Source organism: Vulpes lagopus, chromosome 6, assembly GCF_018345385.1.
Source record: "Vulpes lagopus strain Blue_001 chromosome 6, ASM1834538v1, whole genome shotgun sequence".
Lineage (NCBI taxonomy): Eukaryota > Metazoa > Chordata > Mammalia > Carnivora > Canidae > Vulpes > Vulpes lagopus.
This window is the reverse complement of record NC_054829.1, coordinates 64,755,821-64,778,815: the sequence shown is the minus strand read 5'-3', so window position 1 is coordinate 64,778,815 and position 22,995 is coordinate 64,755,821. Positions and strand designations below refer to the sequence as shown.

Genomic DNA, 22,995 nt, shown 5'->3' with positions numbered 1-22,995 from the left:
AAATCAATCTCAATAAATAGTGTATTTTCAGTAACATTTTTTTTATGCTTAACAAGTATAGATAAAATTTTACAGAATAAAGCTTTTACTATTAACTGTAATGAGAACTGAACCCGAAGGAATGCCTTAAACACTTACTGAAGTGTTGTAATCAAGAAATTTAAAATATGCCCTTATTTTTATTGTAAATAATTATGAAAGGGGACACTGATAAAAGACTTTCAGGTATAAAAAAATGCATTACATTGCAATAAAATTTTGTAGGAAAAGTAAAATATATTCAAAGAAAACAAGGTATGTTGTGAATTATATTGTCAAAGAGGAGCCCATTCATATATTTTTTTAAATAATTGGTAAAGAATCTCAATGTCTACAACATTTAGATTCTAATGCATACATTTAAAGGAGTTATATAATAGTCTTATTTTTAAATATCAATATTTTTAATATAGTACAAAATTAAAACTCTTTAAGTGTCTGATAAAATAGTTCTAGCTGTCATCCTAAAAATATACAATCAGGTATGTTTTTTAGAATTCTTTCTGAGGATACATGAAATGTTTGAAAGCAACTCTTCTAAAACGAGCTAAATTTTTCTACTCATTTTTTCATAGAATATTTATTTTACTAAGGTGGCCCCTCAGCCTAATAACCCTTTCCAACATGTCTTTGGTTATCAAAACCTATGAATCTTTCAAAACTTCAACAATGTCATATTTCTCTTGTAAGCTCTCCTTGATTCCAATAACCTGGCCTCAGTCATAGCCCATGATTTCTTTCACTATGCTTTCACAGCTATCCTGACTTGTAGTTACTTATACCTGACAGCCTAGATAGATGATATACATCTTAAATGGTTTCATTCATTTTTATATGGCCCAGAGACTCAGTACATTCCTTTGTATAAAAGAAGGGAAGTACTTCACAGGTACTGATGATTGACTTACTATTTTTATAAATTGAGGAAAAGTTTCTTGCCTTAGAAACTGGAAGAATGAAAACACAAAGTTAGGGAGAGAGTATCTTGCAGGGAAAGACATTAGGATTGTGTCTGGTTTCAGGCCGGTTGGTTTGGGGTGAGATTGTCACAGCAAAGTGGAGATGTCCTAAGGTAAAAAATATGAGACTCAAGTGCCTGTGGAAGATGAGAACTCAAAAGATAAATCAAGGAATGACCTGGGAAGGGATGACAAAGGACACTCTTAAAGTGGATGACCTCACTCTGGGAATGAGTCTCACATTAGCATAATCCATTTAGATGAAAAAAAGAAGTTCAAGAAGAAGGTGGGAGGAACTAGCAGGGAATTTGAAACAGGATCTTGGATCTTCTAAGTATGGGAGTCAGGGAGCAAATGATCCATGCTATGTAAGGACTGAGATTAGTGAAGCTGGGTAAAGATTGAAAAATAGCCAAAAGGTGATAGGTGGGCAGAAGTAGAAAACAAGAGGGTGGCAAAAGGACCTCTCACTTTCTTTAAGAAAGGTGTAGAAACTAAAGACAAAGGAATTTATGAACAGGAATGGAAAGAAGAGTAGAGCACAAATCTAAAGTGCTACTATACAAAAGGGAGGACCGGATGCACCTGTGCAAGGCAGCCTAGACAAATAAAGACCACATTTGGTTGTTGCTTTTGTTTTAAGTTAAGAAACACTTAAATGGGAAGAGGAGTGCCTCATCGCAGAGAAACCAGAATAATAGAGGTCATTTTAGAGGTAAGTGCAAGGGGATACATTTAATTTATGGCTTATAAAATTTTTAGGTATTTTTTCTATATTATGTATTCTATATTCAGTCCTTTTTAAATTCCAAAATGCTTTCACACATTGTATCATAAACAGAAGTGCTAGTGTTATAATTCTGACTGAACAAGTCTGTGTTGATGAAGTGTATTAAATATATCATACCACTATTATTTGCTCTAGATTTTAAGTTTCTAAGTTTTATAAGATATAGTTGTATCTCCTTGCAAAAGGTCAGTTTTCTGTGATATCCCTAATCATCAAACAACAATCTTATTTTGTTTTCATGAATAGAAAAGAAAATAATTTCAAATTTACTTTTCTTAAAAAAAATCAAGATCCAACTTTAAAAATAATAATATAAGTAGGATCCCTTGGGGATTTTATGAAACATTTGCCATCTACATTAATTAACATTCTTTTGAAACATAATAATAATGATGAACTATTTACACCTAATGAAAACAGGGCTATTTGAAATGATCTATGTAAGAGATATCTAGGCTGTAAGATTCACATTTGCTTTAATTTTTCAACTATTCAAAAATATGTGAAGAGCTTAGTTTTCTAGTAACTGAATCAGATTTTGGAAAGCCTTGATGTAGGTTATACAGAAAGGAGAGAATGAACAAAGAAAGAATTCTACTGTTTCACATATTCCATATTTACATGACTTTGAAGTCTGCTATGAGCAAAGGTGCTTTTTTACAAACAACAGAAACAAATCAGAATGTGACCAGAGGACTAGGAGAGCTGCAGGAGCAGGGATTTCTGCCTCAGCCCACACTGCCACTTCTATAGAATCAGGAGGAAGGGGACTGGGAAGGACTCATGAGACACCAAGTACAACCATTAACTAGAACTCCAGATTTCGTAAATAGGGGACCACAAGGAAGAGGATACCAAATGCTTCTAGGAATCACATTTATATCCAGAGCAACAGAATTCTGTTCCTCAAAATTAGTAAAATAAAACTTTCCTCACTGTCCAGTTAATTTCAATGATGTTACTTTTTCTGAACATAACAGTTAGTGAGAATTCTAACCCCCATTCTCTATCCCCATTACCACTTTACTTTGTCTTTTCAGGTCCAAAAAGAATTTTTACTTTTTTTTTTTTTTTTAAGAATTCTTACTTTTGATAAGAAATATAAAATGAGGCTATGAGGGTTTTCAAAGAACAAACCCCACCCATTAACCAGAGTTAATCCTTAACTAACCAACCAATTAACCATTAATAACAAATGCAGCTTAGACTTCCCCTACCTGGTTGCATACTATGTAGGCCATTTTATGTGACAGGATGGTGTTTATGCACAATTTTAATTCAATAAATATTCATTCAACAAATATCTGTTAAATACGTAATGTGTGCCAGGAACAGTTTCTGGTGTTTGGGATATATCAATAAGCAAAAGAATATCTACCCACCTGTGTATATTCTAGTGAAGGGGTTGGGGTTGGGGATAGGGAGAGAAACATACAACAAATACAATAAATGAAATTCTATAACAGAGTAGAAGGTGGTAAGTCCTATGGAAGAAAAAAACAACACAGATTAGAGTAAGAGAGGTACAGAGGCAGGGATGGGAGGGGGTTTGAGTGAATGTAGTTTTAAATGAGGTAAGAATGATACTTAGACACTGGATGACATCTGAGCAAAGACTCAAAGGAGGTGAGCTTGAACTTCACTGCCTCTGCATATTGAATTATAATCTTTCCGAAGAGCCTGATGAATCAGACAATGGTGAAAAGGTTTAAAAGTTTGTTTTTTTTTTCATCTGCTTCAGCTGGGAGAAAGGATGAGACCCTTATTTTTGATGAACAAAGTTGAAACAATTGGCAACTTTATAATAACTTATGAACTCCTGAATTCCGTACATGCACACAATTAAGCCAAGACTTAGTAAGACTCATGGTACATGTTATTTGATGAAAATTCAACACATAAATAAGTTGCAAACATCTGACTGAAGGTATAGCTGAGTCATTCAAATTAAGACCCATGACAACCGGCAGCTCTCTCCGTCCATGAGTTTTGTCCCTGTGCTTTAATAAAACCACCTGGAATAAAAAAAAAAAAAAAAAAGATCCACAACAAAAAGGGTCTGTGTATCTTGTCCCAACTGTATTCACTGGACCTAGGATAGTGCTTAGCTCATGATATGTACTCAATTAATAGGAGTTTCATGAATAAAGTGAAGAATGGATAGGGACAGTGGGGATGAGTGATAGGTGAAGAGAATTTTTGAGATTCCAGGCCATAATATGAGAACTGTTCAAGCTCTCCACATGCCCAAGAGGCAGAACTTGACTTTCAATCTAAACAAACATTTTTTTGGAAAACCATAATGAAAATTTTGCCAAATGTCTGTTTATTGCATTTGAGTTGTTGATTGCATCTATTCTTTTAGAAGAGGAGGTGGGAGGCAGTTTATGCTCAAGGGTATTTTATTTTTCTACCTCACTATGGAGTTAGCAGCTGATACCTACAAACAGGCTCAGGAAAGCAATTACAGGGCCTAGACACGGAATATTAGACCTACAACCTCTATCCAATCATTCTCTGCCACCACAATAAAATGTAGAGTGACAGAGCCACGTTAGCCAGGAAGCTTCTCTCATGTCTGGTAAGGAAGGATAAATGTCTCTGTACATATGCCAGTCTGGAGGTTGGCATGTTGCAAACGATCTGCCTTCAGGACACCTCTTGGGAGTGGAGACTGGGAGAGCAGGGGCCAGGTTTGGCATGATGTCATTTATAAAGATTTCAGACGTCATTTACGGCTCAATGCTGCCAAGTTAAGAATTTTCTAAAAAAAAAAATCTTTTTTGGTAACTGATTAGCAAGCACTAAGCTATGAATCTATGAAATTGGCATCATCAGAGGCGTGGTTATCATCTTCCCCAGGAAAACAGAGAATACTGTGGTAGTTCTCTGTGTTACATAGTTGTCCAAAAGCACAAAAACACCATCTTCAGAAATTCTGAGTCCCAGAAAAGTCTATGTTATTTTTCTATGTATAGCAGGCATTATTTTTGGTTGTCTGTGCACATGAGCTCCTTTAGGGCAGAAAACTGCAACTTTTTCAACTTTTTATTTTATGAAACTCAATAAATGGCAGTTAAATGAAACAATAAATGAAGAAATGCAATCTGTTTTGTTTTGTTAGCAATGTTCAAATGAAAATTATTCAATGAAGCTAGGAATTAGAAATTATGACCAGCTTGTACAAGTAGAGAATTATAGTGGATATATAAAAAATGGAAATTTATCAATGGCCTAATTGTCTAGACTGAATAGCTACTAGACTGAATAGCTAGGCTGACCACATTTAGAAAACAGTTGCTCAATTTCCTTTTAGTCTATGGAAAAAGTTTTAATGGTTACAAAAATTATATGTACCACATAATACCTTTGACTAACATATCTGGCTTGAAAAAGGGATTACTGTTAATGAAAGGAGTTAAGTAACATGCTCAGTACTAAAGGACAAAAAGGACATTAACAATACCAAGATGATCTGATTCTCAGGCATATACTACTCATGTACTTGATATGATGACAGTTCCGTACTCAATTCATATAATTATCACAGCATAAAGGAGGAATGCTTATGAAGATAAGGTCATTTATAATGTAAAACAAAATGGTCTCAGCATGTCCACTCTGAGCAAAAGCTGAAACATTACCCATTTAGTGAGCATTAATAATATATTAAAACCCAGAATTAAGTACATGAAAAAAGAACAACTGCTGCCCAGACTCAGGAGAGATACTACCCAGGCAGTAGTCTGATGCTCGAGTTGCCTTTCCAGTTATTTTAAAGTGGTCCCAAAAATCTATGCTGCAGATACCGGAATAACTTTTTTCTCTGTTTTGCAGAAGTTGAGGGAGTATTTTAGAGACCCCAAATGAAAAACAAAGAAGTACCTGTAGAATTGCAACCTCGTTACGAAGCTGGCTTTCTTGTTTAGTTGGAAATCTGAGTTTGTCAATGATCTTAATAGCTACATCTCTTCCTGTTTTACGATGTTTTCCTTTAAAATAAAAAAGGGGAGAATATTAGTATGGTGTTATTAAATACCATCAATATTAAAGAACACCAGAATTTACAAAGACGATTTTGGGAATTATAAAAATATTTCACTGAATAAATTAACATTTCTAATGAGCACTGACTTCTATCCATAAAGGTTTCATTTCTTAGCTCCACTATTCTAAATCAATTATGTACTATAAAATTAACCACAAATTAGAACACGAAAGTGGGAATTAAAAGCTATATATATATATATCAACAACCTGATATTTTCTCATAAAAATAAACATTTTAGAAACAGGATATTGAGCTACTTAATATAGACAATCTTATACCACCAGCAAAATGCTCTCCTTAAGAAAGCATAGAGTCCTGATAAACCCATGCAGGTTATAATGGAAAGAATAAAAAGTCTTGTCTCTCGCTTACTAGCTCTGTGACCCTGCACAAATCATTAAGGCTGCTGAGTTTTAGGTTTCTCATGTTCAAAGGTAAGGTTGTTGTGAGCATTAGGCGAAATAAGACGTGTAAGGTGCACACAGTGTCCAGATAATTATACACACTCTGGAAACCTTCATTATCATCACTTCATTGTCACCACTGTCATCACACGATAGGTCTTTTACATACATTACATCTCATTTAAGCCTCACAACAAACTTTTTAGTGAGTCTCTAGGGTACCCCTGAGCTCTTAACTACTACACTACTATACTATAGTAGGTACAGAATACAGAAGTGTTAAATAAATATGAAAATTAAAACATAAAAATTGACCTAATTCCTCAAGTTTTTTTCCACATACAAACTCACCTGAAATTCTGTATCGACATTTGTTGTAAATCTGGTGTTCTTTCCCCCTACACTCCACTCTCATTCTTCCTCTGACTCCTCTGACTTCCTTCTGACTCCTCCTTCCTTCACTACCAGATCGTCCTGTTTTCATTCCCTACTTCCTTGACATCACTTACTCTTTGACCCACTGCAATCTCTGTTCAAACTGATTTTACTCTCTTCTTTCGTCTCCAATCATTTGTTACTGTTTACAGTACTTGACCTCTCTTCGGATAGCTGTTCTCATCTATTTCATCCCCAATGTGTCCAGTCTTAACTTTTCAGTTTCCTTATGGAGGCCTCCACCTGGGCCTGGTCTGTCAGTGCTGGGTAGTACAAATTATCTGGCACCTTCTGTTCTCTCCAACCTCATTTTTCACCCCATACTCTGTGCAGTTATGTATATTTACTATGTTCTATATCACATGGCTTTTTGTTTTGCAAGCAACTATTATACTGTAGAGCAATACTCTGTGTAGCACTGTTAACTGTTAACGCATTAACAAAAAACACAGTGTCTGCTGATTCATTGGTGGGTTTTTCCATCAAAAATTATCATTTGAGCATTTTATAAGAATCAAACTTACTTCTTATTTTTTAATTTTTTCTAAGTAAACTCCACGCCCAATGTGGGTCTCGGACTCACAACCCCAAGGTCAAGAGTAGCATGCTCTACTGACTGGGCCAGCCAGGTGCTGCCAAAATCATTTTTTAGGACAGAACATAACTTAATCAGTTTTTCACTAATAAAGCACATATTATACTATCATAAATAATACTGACTGAGGCATTGTGATAATTTCAGAGCCCTCCTGCCTCACAAAAAAAAAAGATAATTTTTTAACTGATTATATCCAGGAACTACAAGCTGTGATGTCAGTTTATAGGACAGGTAAAACATAAATATTAAATGTTTCTTAAAGACTTGAACAATATAATTGAATTGGCCAGAATCAAAAACAGCAGAGGTTAGAAATCATAAATCTACCAAATAGCTTGACAATAAGAAAAAAGATAAGAATTTAGTACTTCATTTCAAAAACGTAAAAAATGACAACCTTAATGAAATACGCTGTCATGAATATTAGAATTAAAAGATTTGTCTAGTTATGTGAATGGATTTTGGTAAAGTTCTGGTAAAATGTGCTAAAAGGAAATGGAACTAATTATTTTAAAAATTATAACTCCCTTGCTTCTCAACAGTTTGTCTAAATAAACCAATATTTAACCAGTATCATGTATAGACTTTGTTAATAATTAAGAAAAGAAGTTTTTTAGGACTAGAAAAACTTCTTTTACAAGATGGAAAGACCCAGTTTTCCTGATAGTGACTATCTCAAGAGAAATTTCTGAAAAGGTAAAACACAGAGAGATATATGTACATAGGCCTTGTCTTTTATATTGTCCTTGGAGATCTTACTGTTCTAAATACAAGCAGTTAAAATTCTATGTCAATGAAAATACTAGTGAACTAACCTACCTCCATAAACAATTCCAAATTGCCCAGAACCCAGTACTTCATCAGGAAAAATCTGATATACTGTGCTGATGTCCTGCAGGTGCAAGTCCAATGAAAAACAAACATGAAGTGGGACAAAACATTAATCCTGGCAAGTTTTATATAATTATGTTATATATATCACAAATATTATTAGATATTTTAACGTAAACAGTGAGATTGTAAATGCTAGATGAAATGTGCAGTATCATTATAGAATTCAAAGCACACTCTGATTAATTTAATAGTGTAATGTTTTTTACAAACTATTTGGCTCTTAAGCATCAGAGGTTTAGTGATGTTCAGTCAAATATGCTTTAACAGAGAGAAGTAAGACTTAAAACTATACTATGCTACTTACTATAAATATTCAAAAAGAGATTTGCTTGTTGGGATGGTTATTTAGAAATTTCAGGTTAAATAATCATCAGTCCCAATCACATGTCTGTGTAAGTCATGATTCTAATCACTTCACTATGGCTAGGATGGTGAGGATGCTTCTTTATCAACCATCCATACCCAGGTAAATCTAACCTCAATGGGCTAAATCACTGTGAGTGAGCTGGAGATATCATAAAAGGATGACAATCTATTGTGAAGTTCTCATCTACGAGGCAGCTAAACTCTTCCATTTTTATTACTTCTGGAGGTCACAGGATCCAGATGTCTAGTCTTTTCTCTTTGAGATAAAAATTGCTAAATAAAGCATTATGTTTTAATCTGTCTTACAGTCTCTGATTTGATGATTACACTCATGAAAACACAAGCAATACTTTTCTTTTCATGTGTTCTTATTATATCATAGTGAACTTTCTGCCTATCCTCTACTCTTATACTCTTTGTCCTTTCAGAAAAAGAGCCCTGGGCAGCCCGGATGGCTCAGCGGTTGGCGCCTCCTTTGGCCCAGGGCGTGATCCTGGAGTCCGGGGATCGAGTCCCACATCGGGCTCCCTGCATGGAGCCTGTTTCTCCCTCTGCCTGTGTCTCTGCCTCTCTCTCTTTCTCTGTGTCTCTCATGAATGGATAAATAAAATCTTAAAAAAGAAAAAAAGAAAAGGAGCCCTTTTACATCAAATCCTACCCTCTTACATCTTACATCATATCCTATTCACTCTTATTATTTCCTTTGTGTCCCTCCCTATAAAACAACTACCAGTTGTCTCCATTCTGTTAACCCTTCAGAGTATTCATGGGGGTGAGTTCAAGGTTGTCTGGAGACAATAAAACAAATTAATACTGTTCCAGTATTTTGAGTCCCAGCTGCTCCATCTTTTTCATATGGCTCAAAGGTGCACCCCAAATTTTCAGTGGACAGTAATGGCTGAACAGGGTAGAACAACCTGACAGGTATCTAGAATTTTCCAAGAGGTATATAGATTAACTTTTATTTCCCAAAGTCTTCTCTGGCTGAGCATGAGCAACTGGAATGTGCAAGTGTTTAGAAATGTATTTCAAGATTGACAGCATAAGAATACAACTAACCTTTACTATGAAGTTTTCCTAATTTTCTTCAAAGCAGTTTTGGTTTTCAGTTTACTTTATGCTAATTTAGCAAAGGCTGCAAAGCTATAACTACTGATGAACAGTTTCATGGATTTTATTCCTTAAAAATCAAACTCACATTAGTGTAAGTAAACATTTTGCTTTTGGTCATAGTTAGAGTAGACAAAAGAGAGCAAAAGGTCTGAGTCACAGGATGGAGTAGGAAAAGCTTTACTACATTTTGGCTATATATCGCGACAAAGTACAATAAATTATTTCATAAAATATCTATAATTTTCAAAAACTGAGTCAAAAAGATGGAGTTATGTGGCACAGCTGACTAGGGCATTAGAATATGGACTCATAAAACATTATGATTTATGCAGTTTTCTGAGGTCTTCTTGATATGGACAAGTGACTCTAAAAACATTTACAACTCTTAGTCACAAGACAACACTCCTAGGTAGCAATCAAGGAATGAGAGTAAAGGCATATTTAAGCTACTTGTGCAACTAAAAGACTTTACTTTGTTTGGTGTTGTGTTATAATAGACCATTAAAATTCCAATACCAAGGTGTGCAAATATGGGAAAAATCAGTCACTACATTATAATTGTTCACCTGAGATGAATAATAGGTATTTAGCCCTCCACACTACAGAATATAGAAAATAACTTTAAAAAACACATAATGTAGTGTTTCCAAAATCTTATGGAAGAAAAATATCCAAACAGACCTACTTTATTTTCTAGAAAATACTGAAAAATTAAAATATTAGGTAAATAAACAGGTATTTTAGGATATTCTTATTTTCCAGTAAAAAAAAAACATCACATTACCAAGTTTTATATTAGTAGGTGCATACTTACCACATTTTCTTGAACCTGGCAATTTGATACCGAAATACTCACAGAAATATCCCCTGAAATACATGTTAAAAAATACACAAAAGAAGTAAGAAAAGTAACAGCAAAATAGATACATGCTTACTAATCAAGCTGCAGGGCTGTTTTTACATTATAGCAATTAAATGTTTCCAGGAAAATGTTCATTAGAATATTTCTTTCTTTCACAATTACAGATTTACTCTGTACTTGGCTTTGAAAAACAGTATTTTGTCAGTTTAGAGTCTGAAGTCATGAAGCCTTGGGTGAAATGCTGGCTGCCGTTTCATAGCTCTGGTAAGGCTACGACAACCTAATCTCTCTATGGCCTGATTTCCTCCCCTGTAACACAGGTAAATCATTAGCATCCACCTGTAAGGGTTGTTTTAGGTATTAAAATAGAGACCTCATGTAAAATGCTTAGCACCAAATAAAGATATATAATCTATTTATTATACCAATGTATACGATTATACATTGTATACAATTATACCAATGTAAACACTGGTTTACACATCAACTGAAAAGTTGTGATCGATCACCAGACAACATACTGATATATAAAAAATAGGCTTTTCCCCCATAGGCTTTGTTATTAATAGCCATTATGAAATTTAAAAATCACACATTTTTACATAGATATTCCTCTAAAATATCTTTTTAAAATTCATCCTCAACACTTGATCATGGTTGCATTTTGGTAAAATCTGTCTCATTCTACTAATGAACACACATTTCTTCTCAGGAGACAATTATCAAGAATTTCCAAGTATTCTGCACACCAAATATCCTGCACAGTGTACCATGTTAGGTGGTTTGGAAGGAACATGCAAATAACAACACTGGCATTCCAGATCAAACTCAAGCTAACTAGATTATTCCTTCTTTTATGACCAACAGCTCTAGGTTTCTATTGCCTAATAGATATGGTTTCCATGAATTTCTTCAAATTTCCACATAAAGAAAACAATAAAATAGGGTAATTTAATGAGATATCTTAGCTGGTGTAGCAGCTTCTATTTAAGAATTATTTTTACTTATTTTATTTTACTTATTTTTACTCAAAAAATAAGTCATCCCCAAAGAGGCTCTCTTCAATTGTTCTACAGACACAAAACTGGAGCAGACTCACTGTGTGAGTTGGTTCCTGAACCTACAGTCGAGCCCTTGGGAATGACTGGCATGAGAGCATGCTGGATTGCCATCTCCCACATCCTGGCCACATCTGCACCAACGCCACTGGTGAGGACACTGCTATTTGGTGGTGGGCTGGAAGGATTGACCACGTTTTCTCCCACGTAATACACTACATTGGCTGTAGTGATCTCAAAACAATGAGGATTGGCCCCATTAGGAATTAAAGCTGAAGGTTTTGCTGGTTCCAGAGATAAAATTTCTGATAAAGGAATTTCCTGTGAAAGAAAGAATGTAATAACTGCAGTTTATCAAAAGTATGTAAACTTTTAAATAAAATTCATGCTAGGTACATGTGACAAATGACACCTCAAATAGCCATCATTCATATGAAATTGCAAAATACCTTTATTAGGAGAAACTTTATCATTTCCTCTTGCCAGAAAAATTCAAGTGACTTTTTTACTATGTTCATATGGCAAGAAAAAGTATGAATAGGAGTAATTATTTTGAACCTGCATCAAGATCTAAGAATATAAATGATTAATTTTTATAACTGTCCAGTAGAATCACAAAGCTTTTGAAATGCACTTGGATATGCATGGCTGTTTCTAAGTTTTAACTATCCTTTTAGACACTGAAAATGAATCATATAATTTGATTCAATAGATGTTAATATAATAATATAGCCAAATGAGCAGTTTTAGTGAGGTAGACCACAGAGATTGGTTTTAAAAGCACTGCTTTTAAGACAATTTTGATAGTTGAAAAAATTAATCACCATATTGTCTACCTAGAGGTACGGAGTGACTAAGAAATAATAACTTTTAAAATAAATTTTCAATTTAAAATATAATGAGGTTTCCTTTTTCTATTAAAGCTGTGTTAAGTATACATGATAAGTCACATCAACTATGGCTGAGGCTGCATTAATTTGAAGGAGCAAGTATATACTGTTTTCACTATGAACTTCTTTTGGAACCATATTTTACTAGGTGATACATTACATGACATCTGTATTATTTCATGTAGAGAGACAAAATGGAAACTGCTGCCGAATTTTTCTCTAGAGGAAAGTGTTCCTTATGAATATTGGCAATGCATGGAGGCATCATACAATGTTTCTTAACCCACTGGGTAATGTGCTGCAAGACTATATAGATGGAATAAAAAAAAGCTGGATGTAGTGGATTTCAAGAATTTTCTTGTAGCTCATCTGATGGACCTTGAATTTCTAGTTGACACATATCTAATATACTCAATTAAACTTCCTCTTCCTCATTGCCGTTTCATGGGGCCAGAAGCACTCCTCAGGGAGATTTGAAATCCACAAATGACTAACTTGGGGTCACAACCTGATTCCCCCCAAATTTGTAAACTACAGAAAAATATCTTTTGAAGCAAGCCCAACACAGTCATGTCTGTTAGACATAGTTGGCATTCCTGATACCCTATATTCCCCTGAGAAGACAAGAGGGGGCAGGAGACTCCAATCAAGGCAAGAGCCACCCTTACCTTGTAGTACCTGCTTCCTGTGTCATTTTGAAAGAGGGTAATACATTTGCTATCCAATCTCCAATAGTGCCGTTTCCGCTGAAATAGAGGTTAGATTTAGGACCTTTTAAAAATTTAAAAACTATCAAGATGAAAAAAATGATAAGAATGATAAAACCAAAACATGTTCTCAATGGAAACACAAGATCTGATGGTGGGAAGTTCATGGGCACTGGACCAGGAAGACTCACGCTTAATTTTAGACTCTGGAAGATGACTATCAATTTTGTGATAAGTTTCTACAACTATGTCAGAGAGTTAGGAGTAATAAAGGAGATAATATGTTTGTACCCATTGCAGTGCCTGACAGTGCATGCATAGTAAATATTTCTATTTTTTATTTCCATTTTTAGATTTTTTATTTTATTTTAGAGAGAGAGTGCAAGCACACAGTGGGGAGGGGCAGAGAGAAACTGAAGCAGATTCCCTGCTGATCACAGAGCCCAAGGAGCTTGATCTCATGATCATAAGATCACCACCTAAGCCAAAACCCAGAGTGGGACACTTAACCTACTGCACCAGTCAAGCACACCTAATTATTTCTATTTTAAAATGTATTTGCCTGCTTGCAGAGCTAGAGGTGGATTTGTAGTTGTAATAAAAGAAAAAGGATTAGATATAAGAGATAATGAGATATTAAGAGATGTAAAATTTATGTATACTCATTATTTCAGAACATAAGGAATTCCATGCTTATCTAGTTAAGTCTTCTGGCAACCATTAGAGATGGAAGAATTCTGAATATTACAGAAGAACTAGAGAATATTTTGTTGGGTTTGAGTCAAGTCTGACTCCATGACTCCAACTCAAAGTCAGGAGAATGCATGAATTTCTACCTTCTCTTAAGTTCACTACAGATCTAAACTTCCATGATTTGGTGATAAGATCCTTGTTCAGCCTGCATATATGCTCCACGATTTTAGGGTGTGTGTGTGTGTGTGTGTGTGTGTGTGTGTGTGCGTGTGCCTGTGTACTCATCTTTTTAGACCAAAAAGCCCAGGACGCCTGGGTGGGCTCAGGGTTAAGAGTCTGCCTTCCACTCAGGGCCTGATTCCAGGGTCCTGGGATTGAGAACCGTATTGGGCTCCCTGCATAATAAATGAATGAGTGAATGAATGAATGAATGAATAAATAAATACATAAATAAATAAATAAATAAATATCTTTTAGACCAAAAAGCCCTACTAGTATTCTTGGTCTCATCCACAACTATTTATTTATTTATTTATCTATCTATCTATCTATCTATCTATCTATCTATTTATTTATTTATTTATTTATGTATTCATTCATTCATTCATTCATTCACAACTAATCTTACACCAGTGAAATATACTTAAACCACTTAATATGTTTTAAGTGCTGTATGTATGCCATGTCTAGGAATAACTAGAAGATGATATTCAAGTGTTTCCTATAGTAAGTCATGTAAATCTCTCTCTAGTAGAGAAGAGTGATATTATAGATAAAATAATTAGGTTATGGGTATCTATATATCTAAAGAAATGTTGGGGATACTACAAATAGGAGGTGGTGAGGAAAGCACTGAGAAAGATGCTTGTTGCCAATGTCAATTAGTTCAACAAAAATGAAGATCACTTTTTTCTCTCTTACACACATGTACAATCCCATTCATCACCTATCAGAAAAATCTGTAGTAGTGAACACCCCAGACTACATTTAAAAAATTAAAACATGTCGTCCTTTATCTCATAAAATACAGGATCACTGCTTTCCCAAATAGGTCAGTTTTTAAGTGAAGACTTAATTAAGGATTTTAAAAGTATATAACAGTTATCATTATTTCCTCTCTCCCTAAAATGCAGTGTTGTTATTTTTTTAAATTCCGAATCACAAAGGAGCACAGACTGTCATTTTTCTGACTGCTACAAAATAACAGGAAGACATTAGAGTTGTTTGGAGATCATCTCAAGTAACAGAGTTAAATGACTTTGTTTCCCTGACACTGCTGTCTACACTTTTTTCTAACTCAGTTGCTTGCTCAACTACATCCGACACCCACAGACTGTTAACACGGTTCCACCTAATCCTATGCCATGCCTGAGCAGAGGTTTGCTCCTGGTAACTCACACGTCCCCCCAATCTTGACAAGGCATTAGCAATTCTTCTCATGAAAGCTAGCAAGCTGAGAGAAAGTTGCTGACTGTGGGTCTTACCAGTGTGTCCTTGCTGGTGTAGTGGACCATCCATCCTTCTTTCAACACTGTGCTGCTTTTCCTCTTTGTGTGTTTGACAGACTGCACTACTCTCATGAGCGGGATATTGTTGCTTGTTGATGGACTTGAAAAGTCAAAATATTTTGGGAGAGAAATGTTTTTAGATACAGATCTTTTCCTGCACAAAACCTTATTTCAGCTATTTCAGAGTGAAAGTCAAAAAACATTCACATCCCATTTTTGGTGAAATGTATTGTCAGAATACTATGGTTCACAATCTGGATTACTCTGAGTGATAGGCACTTTACATGTACACTTTAAGAATCCTGAGGCAGGATAATAATCACCTTAGTTTTTAGGTTGAACTGCATGGTGCTCAGTTTTCAGGTAAACATCAGATAGATTACTGTCATAGTGTACTGAGGCCACAGTATTCAGAATCACACATAAAAGCTTATTTGCTTACTTATCACATACTACAGGCAAAATATTATTCATGTGCATAATATCATACAACATGAATCTAAGTCTGAATAATTTCATAAAAAGTAGAATCTGTTATTTAAATTCTCTTTTAAATAACTATTGTTCATAGAATTATGTTGATTCTTCATCTTTCTTTGCCTTTCCTTTCTGTCTTTGTCTGTTCCTGTCTTCTTCCCTAACCTTTATGTATATATGCAAGCACCTCCCCCAACAGGCCCCCCCACCTTGATACTACAGAAATGTATACCTTCAAAAGATAGTTCCATCACAAGACTAATATTTTCCAGTATATTTCTTATGCCATTAAATGGAAAAAAATCCAATTATTTTATTACTCTACTCTCATGAACAATTTCAGTTTGCCAGTAAATATGGCATTTGTAAAAAGGACACAGAAGTTTGAACACAGAGAATGGGAAACTTTTTCTGCAAAGGACCAGGTATAAACATTCTTAAGCTCTGCAGAATACTTAACTCTGCCATTGTAGTGCAAAAGTAGCAACAGACAATATGAATGGTCGTGCCTATATTTCTTTTATTTTTTATTTCTTTTTTATTTTTTTGCATGCCTATATTTCAAATAAAACTTTATTACAAAGCAGGCAGCAGCTTCATTGGCCATAGTGTGCCAATCCCTGATATAAACAATGGGGATCATCTAGTAATCAAGAAAAATAGATAATTAAACTCCAAATACAAAATTTCACATTACTTCTGAAATAAAATAAAAAACAGTAAGATGTAGACATACGTAATATTTGTATTAGGCCCAGCTGTAAGATAGATGGTGTCCACTGTGGTTGGCCCCTGATTTTTGCAAGTCTACACAATGATCTCTGAATAGAAACTAATTTAGTAGTAAACCTGTGGTTTGCAGATAGTAGTATCTCTCACATGCCAAAGAAAAAGGATCACAGAAAGAGGCAATGCTAGGAAAGGATGCAAAACTACACCTCTCCAAGGTGCTCCAGACCTCCTTACTCCACTGGCTCTCCTCTATGGTTCCTCTACAGTTCATAATCAAATCAAGGACACACTTTAAATTTCTTTTTCAAAAGATTAAAATAGCAAAGAATCTTAAAAAGTAAATCCCCCTGCTGGAGTGAGGCTGGGAGTGAGGCCCTCACCTGATGGTTCTATTGGAGTCCTCAGGGTCGGGATCTGGGTCCTGCATTTCCCCACTGTCATTCTGGCACTCTGCCATCACCACCTCAGCATCTTGAACCATTGCCTCTTCCATGTCATCCATGAGCCCACTGTTCCTTTCACTGTCGTTGTCATCACTCCCTTCTTCCATGACCACATCCGATTCTGCCCCAGGGCTAAGCAAATCTAAAAAATTGTTTTGCATCCATGAAGATAAGCCTGGAATCCTAGAGTCAGGGCTTAAGAGAGTCAGGCAATCCTACAACATATCAATTGGAAGCTCTAAAAAAATATTTATTTCAAGAATTTATCTTCTCTTTCTTAAGTTTTAATTCACAAGTATCTGAAATTATCAGAGGATGAAAATATTTTACAAGCAGATGTTTCTTTTTCATGCCCCTAAGCCTAAAACCATAAAAAGACATAACAGCCATGGCAGGAAGCCAAGGGTGGGATAGAGGCAAAGTTCTAGGAAGCAAAGTGATACCAGGAATGAGTGAGAAGGAAACTGGTCTATTTTAGAAGCACAGCCCTGGTGGGAAAAAAGGGATACATAGGAGGATGAGGGAAATTTTCACATGCAAGAAGACTCAGGGTCATTAATTCTTGCTATTCTAGTAACTTTTTAAATCATGGATTCCAAAAAATAAAAATTAAAAAAAATCATGGATTCCAATATATTACATTGGTCACATAAGCAGCAGCTTTTAAATACTTAAGATATTTGATATTTGAAGTAATACTGAATCCTGTCATCATGCATTTGATGGTAATGCAATAAATTATAATTACAGTTGACCTTTGAACAACATGGATTTGAACTGTGTAGGTCCACTTACATACACACAGATTTTTTTGATCAATACAGTACTGTAAATGTATATATTCTTCCTTATGATTTTAATAACATTTTCTTTTCTCTAGCTTACTTGATTGTAAGAATATATAATATGTGTAAATATAAAATATGTGCTAATCAACTATGTTATTAATTGGATTCTGGTCAACAGTCAGCTATTAGTCAAGTTTTGGGGAAGCCAAAAGCTCTAGTCAGATTTTCAACTGCATGGGGGGGGGGTTGGTGTCCCCAAACCCTGAGTTGTTCAAGCGTCAACTGTACTTCCTAATACAGAGTACTTATTTTAAAACCGGATAATAGATCAGGGACCTCGCCTGCCAACCTTGGGAAATTCACATTTTACCAGATTTTTTAACTGTACGGGAAAATGCAATTTCAAAGTAATCAACAATATCAAAAACTGCACTGTTTCCCCTTCATTCCAGTTATCAAGAACGTACTGACGTTTCCTGGGCCTGAACAAAGTCAATTCCACATGCCAGAGAAGGTGGGAACACTGCCAAGCTTTCCATTTTGGCAGCTAATTCATGAATCTTCAAGGCAGAAACTAGCTTAGGAATGCTTTCCTGGAGAGATTTCCCTTTTTCTTCTAGGCATATATTTCTTCTAGAGAAGAAAGTTCTAGAGCAAAGATAAGCGTTTATTCTTCAGAGTTTTAGCAACAAACTACTCAATTTGTTTCTCTGGTCTTCTTTCTGTCCATGACTTTTTTCTCCAGAAGAATCACAAAACTGACATTAGACTGAAGGTATAAAGCAGTCCACTGTCTAGAGAAAAAGTTAGCATGGGGTACTAAGTCAAATATTTTGCTAAGACTCCATTAAGAATACTACTTGGGAAGAAAGGACATGGTATTTTTCTTAGGAGTTAATTTTTCAAAGTTTATGTTTACAGTTAATTTTTATAATTTTTACAGCTAGAGTTTTACCAAAAGAATATTCCCAAATATAAAAAACAATATATATTTTTAATTGGCTGAATAAAGTTCTTTTTATTATTATTAAAGATTCAAGTTAAGAAGCACACATATAATGGATGAAGGAAGTGGGTGATTATTTCCTGATGGGTCAGTCTCTGATTCTTCCCTCCCTTGACAGGGAAGAAAAACGAATCTTTGTCTCAATGTTTGGAATGAGAAGGATGGAGAAAAAGAGACTGACAGCTATAACTTGCAGGCAGTCCAACATTTTGTAAATTTCTGAACAAACTAGGGAAGGAGTTATTAAGAAAAGTTATGAAGGAAATTCTGGACATTCAAGTCTTCAGTACTAGCTGTGCACTACATAAAAATCAAGCAAAGCTTTTTGGTTTTTATCAAAACTCAATGATGAGTGCTTTTTCTACAGTAAAACAGAACAAACCGAGCCCGTCATTTACTTTGGGCTTGGTCATAAGTATCTCAACAGGAAAAAAAAAAAATTCTGCTAAGTCATTATGGACACACTCTTGAACAGGGAAGAAGCATGGATGTGAATACTGAACTTCAGCTTACCTCCATTAATGGTCACTTCGCCAAGGCAGTTGTTTGGTACTTTTGATGCACAACGTTTGTGACAGTTGAATCTGCAGTCTGATCACAATGATTGTAAAAGGAAAAAAAAAAAAAAAACAAGAATTCAACATAAAGAGAAGCTGTGAACTAAGAAAAAGAACAGTAATTTCAAATTGATGAGGATTACTTTCCAGATCAAAGTCTGGTTGGTGACAAGTGTCCAGTGGCAAGACCCTCCTTACCTTTGCACTGCAGGCCCTGCCTGAAGAGCCCCTTGAGAAGCTTCTTGCAGTACTGGCATACCGTGGGCCTGGTGTACGAGTGGATGACAAACGTGTGTGGCACTTTCACTTTAGACATCAAAATCTTGTCGAGCTGAATTGGTCGTCCAATGTATGACTGAGAATTTGACCTCTTCTCTCGACCAATAAAGGACTCTGATGGTGACTTTTGCTATATGTTTTAAGTACAATAAAGATAATAAGATGTAAGTGATGACTTGATTTATATATACATATATACATTTCTTAATTGTTTTGTTTTACTGTTTAGTGGTTTGATCCACAAGGAAATGAACTAAAACTATGTTTCTCTTATTTGATGTGATTTATATCATCTTTACTTCTCATTTGTCTTACTTGATTTTTATAGTCTGGAAAGAAGAGGATTAGAGATCAGAATATTTGAACCTGATTTCTAGGACTTTGAAATATTGGATTTTAAAAGTAACAGTATTAGTTGCAATACAGAAGTATAAAGTTGAAAGCGAACACAAAATGGTCCTTCATCCCACTGCACATGTTATTTCATTGACATTTTCTGAAGTATTACGTGCATGTGATGAGAAAAAGGCAAGCAGGTCTGCATAGTACATCACCTGAAAAGTTCTTACAGTTCCTCTGAAGTTCCTCAAAGAAAAAATAAATACGGCTTGATATTATTCCCCAACCATATAAAAGTGAAGGGTTAAAATTATACTATCATTTTTATAATTAAAAAACAAAGCAACTAGTGGATTGTACAAAACACACAAATATGGGGGTTTGGTTATAATTCCATCTCTGTGTACTCATGTCTCTCATTTTAAAATTATTTAATCAGCTCAGTACACAGATTTATTTTTATTTTTTTCAGATTTCTTTTTTAATTAAGTGAATTAAAATTAACTGGTTTCTGTGTCTTTGGACAATTTCATGTAGCTGTTGATATCATGGAAATGTACTTAGTAATGATCAGAATAAGTGTATTTTGTAATTATCAGAATAAAAGAGGCACTGACTTACTTTTTAACACTTTTTATACTTATATATCTCATTTATTAAACTCCTAGCCTTGGTAATCATTGTGCAAGGCACCTCACAAGATAGGCCTTATTATCTAAGGTCAAGGTATCTAAGCCCATACAATTTAAATATATTCTTTTGGGTCAAATGTTAGATTTGTGTGCCTCCAGACCCTTTATTATATTACCTTAGTTAGTTTCTGATTTGGAATGGCTACTGACAAGATGGGAAAAAAAGTCATATTTATGTACAATTTCCACCCATTTCAATGCCTCTCAGCACCAAAAGGTAGCACCATTTGTTACCAAACAGGGAAATTTTAATTTGCAGACTTACTAGCTGCAATAAAAAGAAATTTGAGATGAAGTTTCACATAGGGATATTATGTCTACAGTTAAATTTATAATTGCAATCCTATAAAAGAAAACTATAAAGGATAATTACTCTGGAAAAGTTCAATTCTTACAGAGAAGTCTAGGGAGCTTATAAAGATAGGCCAAAGGTTTGCCAAACCAGAATCATGAATATGACTATAATGAATAAATATCTTCAATGGAATTGAAAAATAATTAAATCCACAGGGTTATGTCTCAGTTTTATGTGTCCTTCTTGAGTAACTGTAGCTAACGGGCTAGTTTTAAGCACAAAAATGAAAATTGGTATTTTTCCATAGTTGGAAAGTTTCAATACTCAGAATAAAAGCTGACCTGATGTCACACTTTAAAATGTTCCCAGATTTGGAAAATCCTATGAAAAGTTGACCAAATCACTCTTCAGCTATTTTCCTTAATTTAGGATACCTAACTCTAGACTATGCTAACAGAACTAGTTTCACAAAGGACTATTTACTATACCATGGAGCAAAGTCACTTAGAAGAGCAAGAGGTAATCTGATAAATTGAATGTTTTCTTCTTATCCAACATGGTAACATTCACATAAACACTGCCTTAAACTACAAGTCATTTCCTTTATTACCTTTAAGGCAGGATTACATATGGAATTTTGAAATGTTATGTGAGTTTACAGAAGAGAAGTTAGCTGTCACAGGGGCCCAGAGACTGCATTATACACATACTCAGGCAATGGTGAGATTCACATAGACACATGTGTGCTTGGCACAGAATAACAACTCACAAATTCTATAATTTATAGTGTCAGAAATTAAGACTTTAATAGCACTTAAGATTTAACAGCAATTTAAGGTTTTAGTAGCATTAAAAAGAATGCCCTTTTGGCATTCATGACATTTTAAAATTAAAATCAGCTAGCATCATGACCAGAAATACATATTGTTACCTTTTCTTATAGTTCTAAATACATTAGTATTTTCAGTGTAGCCTATGTTTCTAAATGAAAAAAATAAAGCTTTAAAATCTTGAGATGGGTTGTATGCATGGTGACTTACGTGGGAACTGGTTTACTGCTAGAAGGAGCTTATGTTGTGTAATTTACTGGATAACAAACACTTTGGGAAAGGAAGAATGAGAAAGGCTTTAAAAGTTTTGATTGCAGAGTTACATCTATGTTTCCGGAGTGTACACACACACATGCTTGTGCTCTTCCCTACTAGCATGCAAATCTCAGGGACTAAGACAAAAAAGGAATACTGGGTCACTATTTGATAACTTTGTAAGTGCTTATGAGATACTTATCCATTCTTCAATCAAAATGCAAAAAAAAAAAAAAAAGGCCTTCACTGATACATAAGATTGTAAAACAGACAAAAGCCTATGAAATAAGACCATTGCCTTGTAATGCACATTTATCATTGTTTATGTAAATTATAAATAACCAACATTTCTGTAATCCTGCCAATCATCCCTTCAAAACTACTTCTAATGATGTGAAAACAAACTAAACATTCCTAAGGATTTTCAGAATCAGTGACACATTTTTTATTAATAATTAATATGCAGCTACCATTTTAAGCCAAAAAATTAATTTCAATTATGTAAAGTTTTATTTGAAGGTATGTATACTAGAAAGCCATAATTATAGTATTTTGTTTGTTGCATCAAGTTACAGAGTAGGCAAAATTTAGAAATTGGTGATGTTAAAAAAAAACCTAGATGCTTAACAAAATTTCACTGATCTAAATCCAACTAGCTTGGTCTTTAAAATAACTTCAACATTGGGCAGCCTGGGTGGCTCAGCGGTTTAGCACTGCCTTCAGCCTAGGGAGTGATCCTGGAGACCAGGGATCAAGTCCCACATCAGGCTCCCTATATGGAGCCTGCTTATCTCTTTCTCTCTTTCTCTCTCTCTCTCTCTCTCTCTCTCTCTCCCCCTGTCTCTCATGGATAAATAAATAAAATCTTAAAAAAAAAAAACTTCAACATGAACTTAGACTTCGTGGTGAGTCAAAGGAGTAATGTTGACTTAATC

At 34.8% G+C, this 22,995-nt stretch overlaps 1 protein-coding gene across 2 annotated transcripts in view; it reads right to left on the bottom strand.

The window, feature by feature from the left end:
* Positions 1–22,995, bottom strand: part of PRKD1 (protein kinase D1) — a 326,655-nt gene that overhangs the window by 37,356 nt on the left and 266,304 nt on the right. For both annotated transcript variants that reach the window (XM_041759216.1, XM_041759217.1), the window contains exons 5-13: positions 19,569–19,779; positions 19,327–19,404; positions 16,957–17,161; positions 15,344–15,467; positions 13,128–13,205; positions 11,611–11,890; positions 10,464–10,516; positions 8,096–8,168; positions 5,674–5,780 (exon numbers count right to left, since the gene is read on the bottom strand). In XM_041759216.1, coding sequence (XP_041615150.1) covers positions 5,674–5,780; positions 8,096–8,168; positions 10,464–10,516; positions 11,611–11,890; positions 13,128–13,205; positions 15,344–15,467; positions 16,957–17,161; positions 19,327–19,404; positions 19,569–19,779 — 1,209 coding nt within the window. The remainder of the gene's footprint in view (positions 1–5,673; positions 5,781–8,095; positions 8,169–10,463; positions 10,517–11,610; positions 11,891–13,127; positions 13,206–15,343; positions 15,468–16,956; positions 17,162–19,326; positions 19,405–19,568; positions 19,780–22,995) is intronic.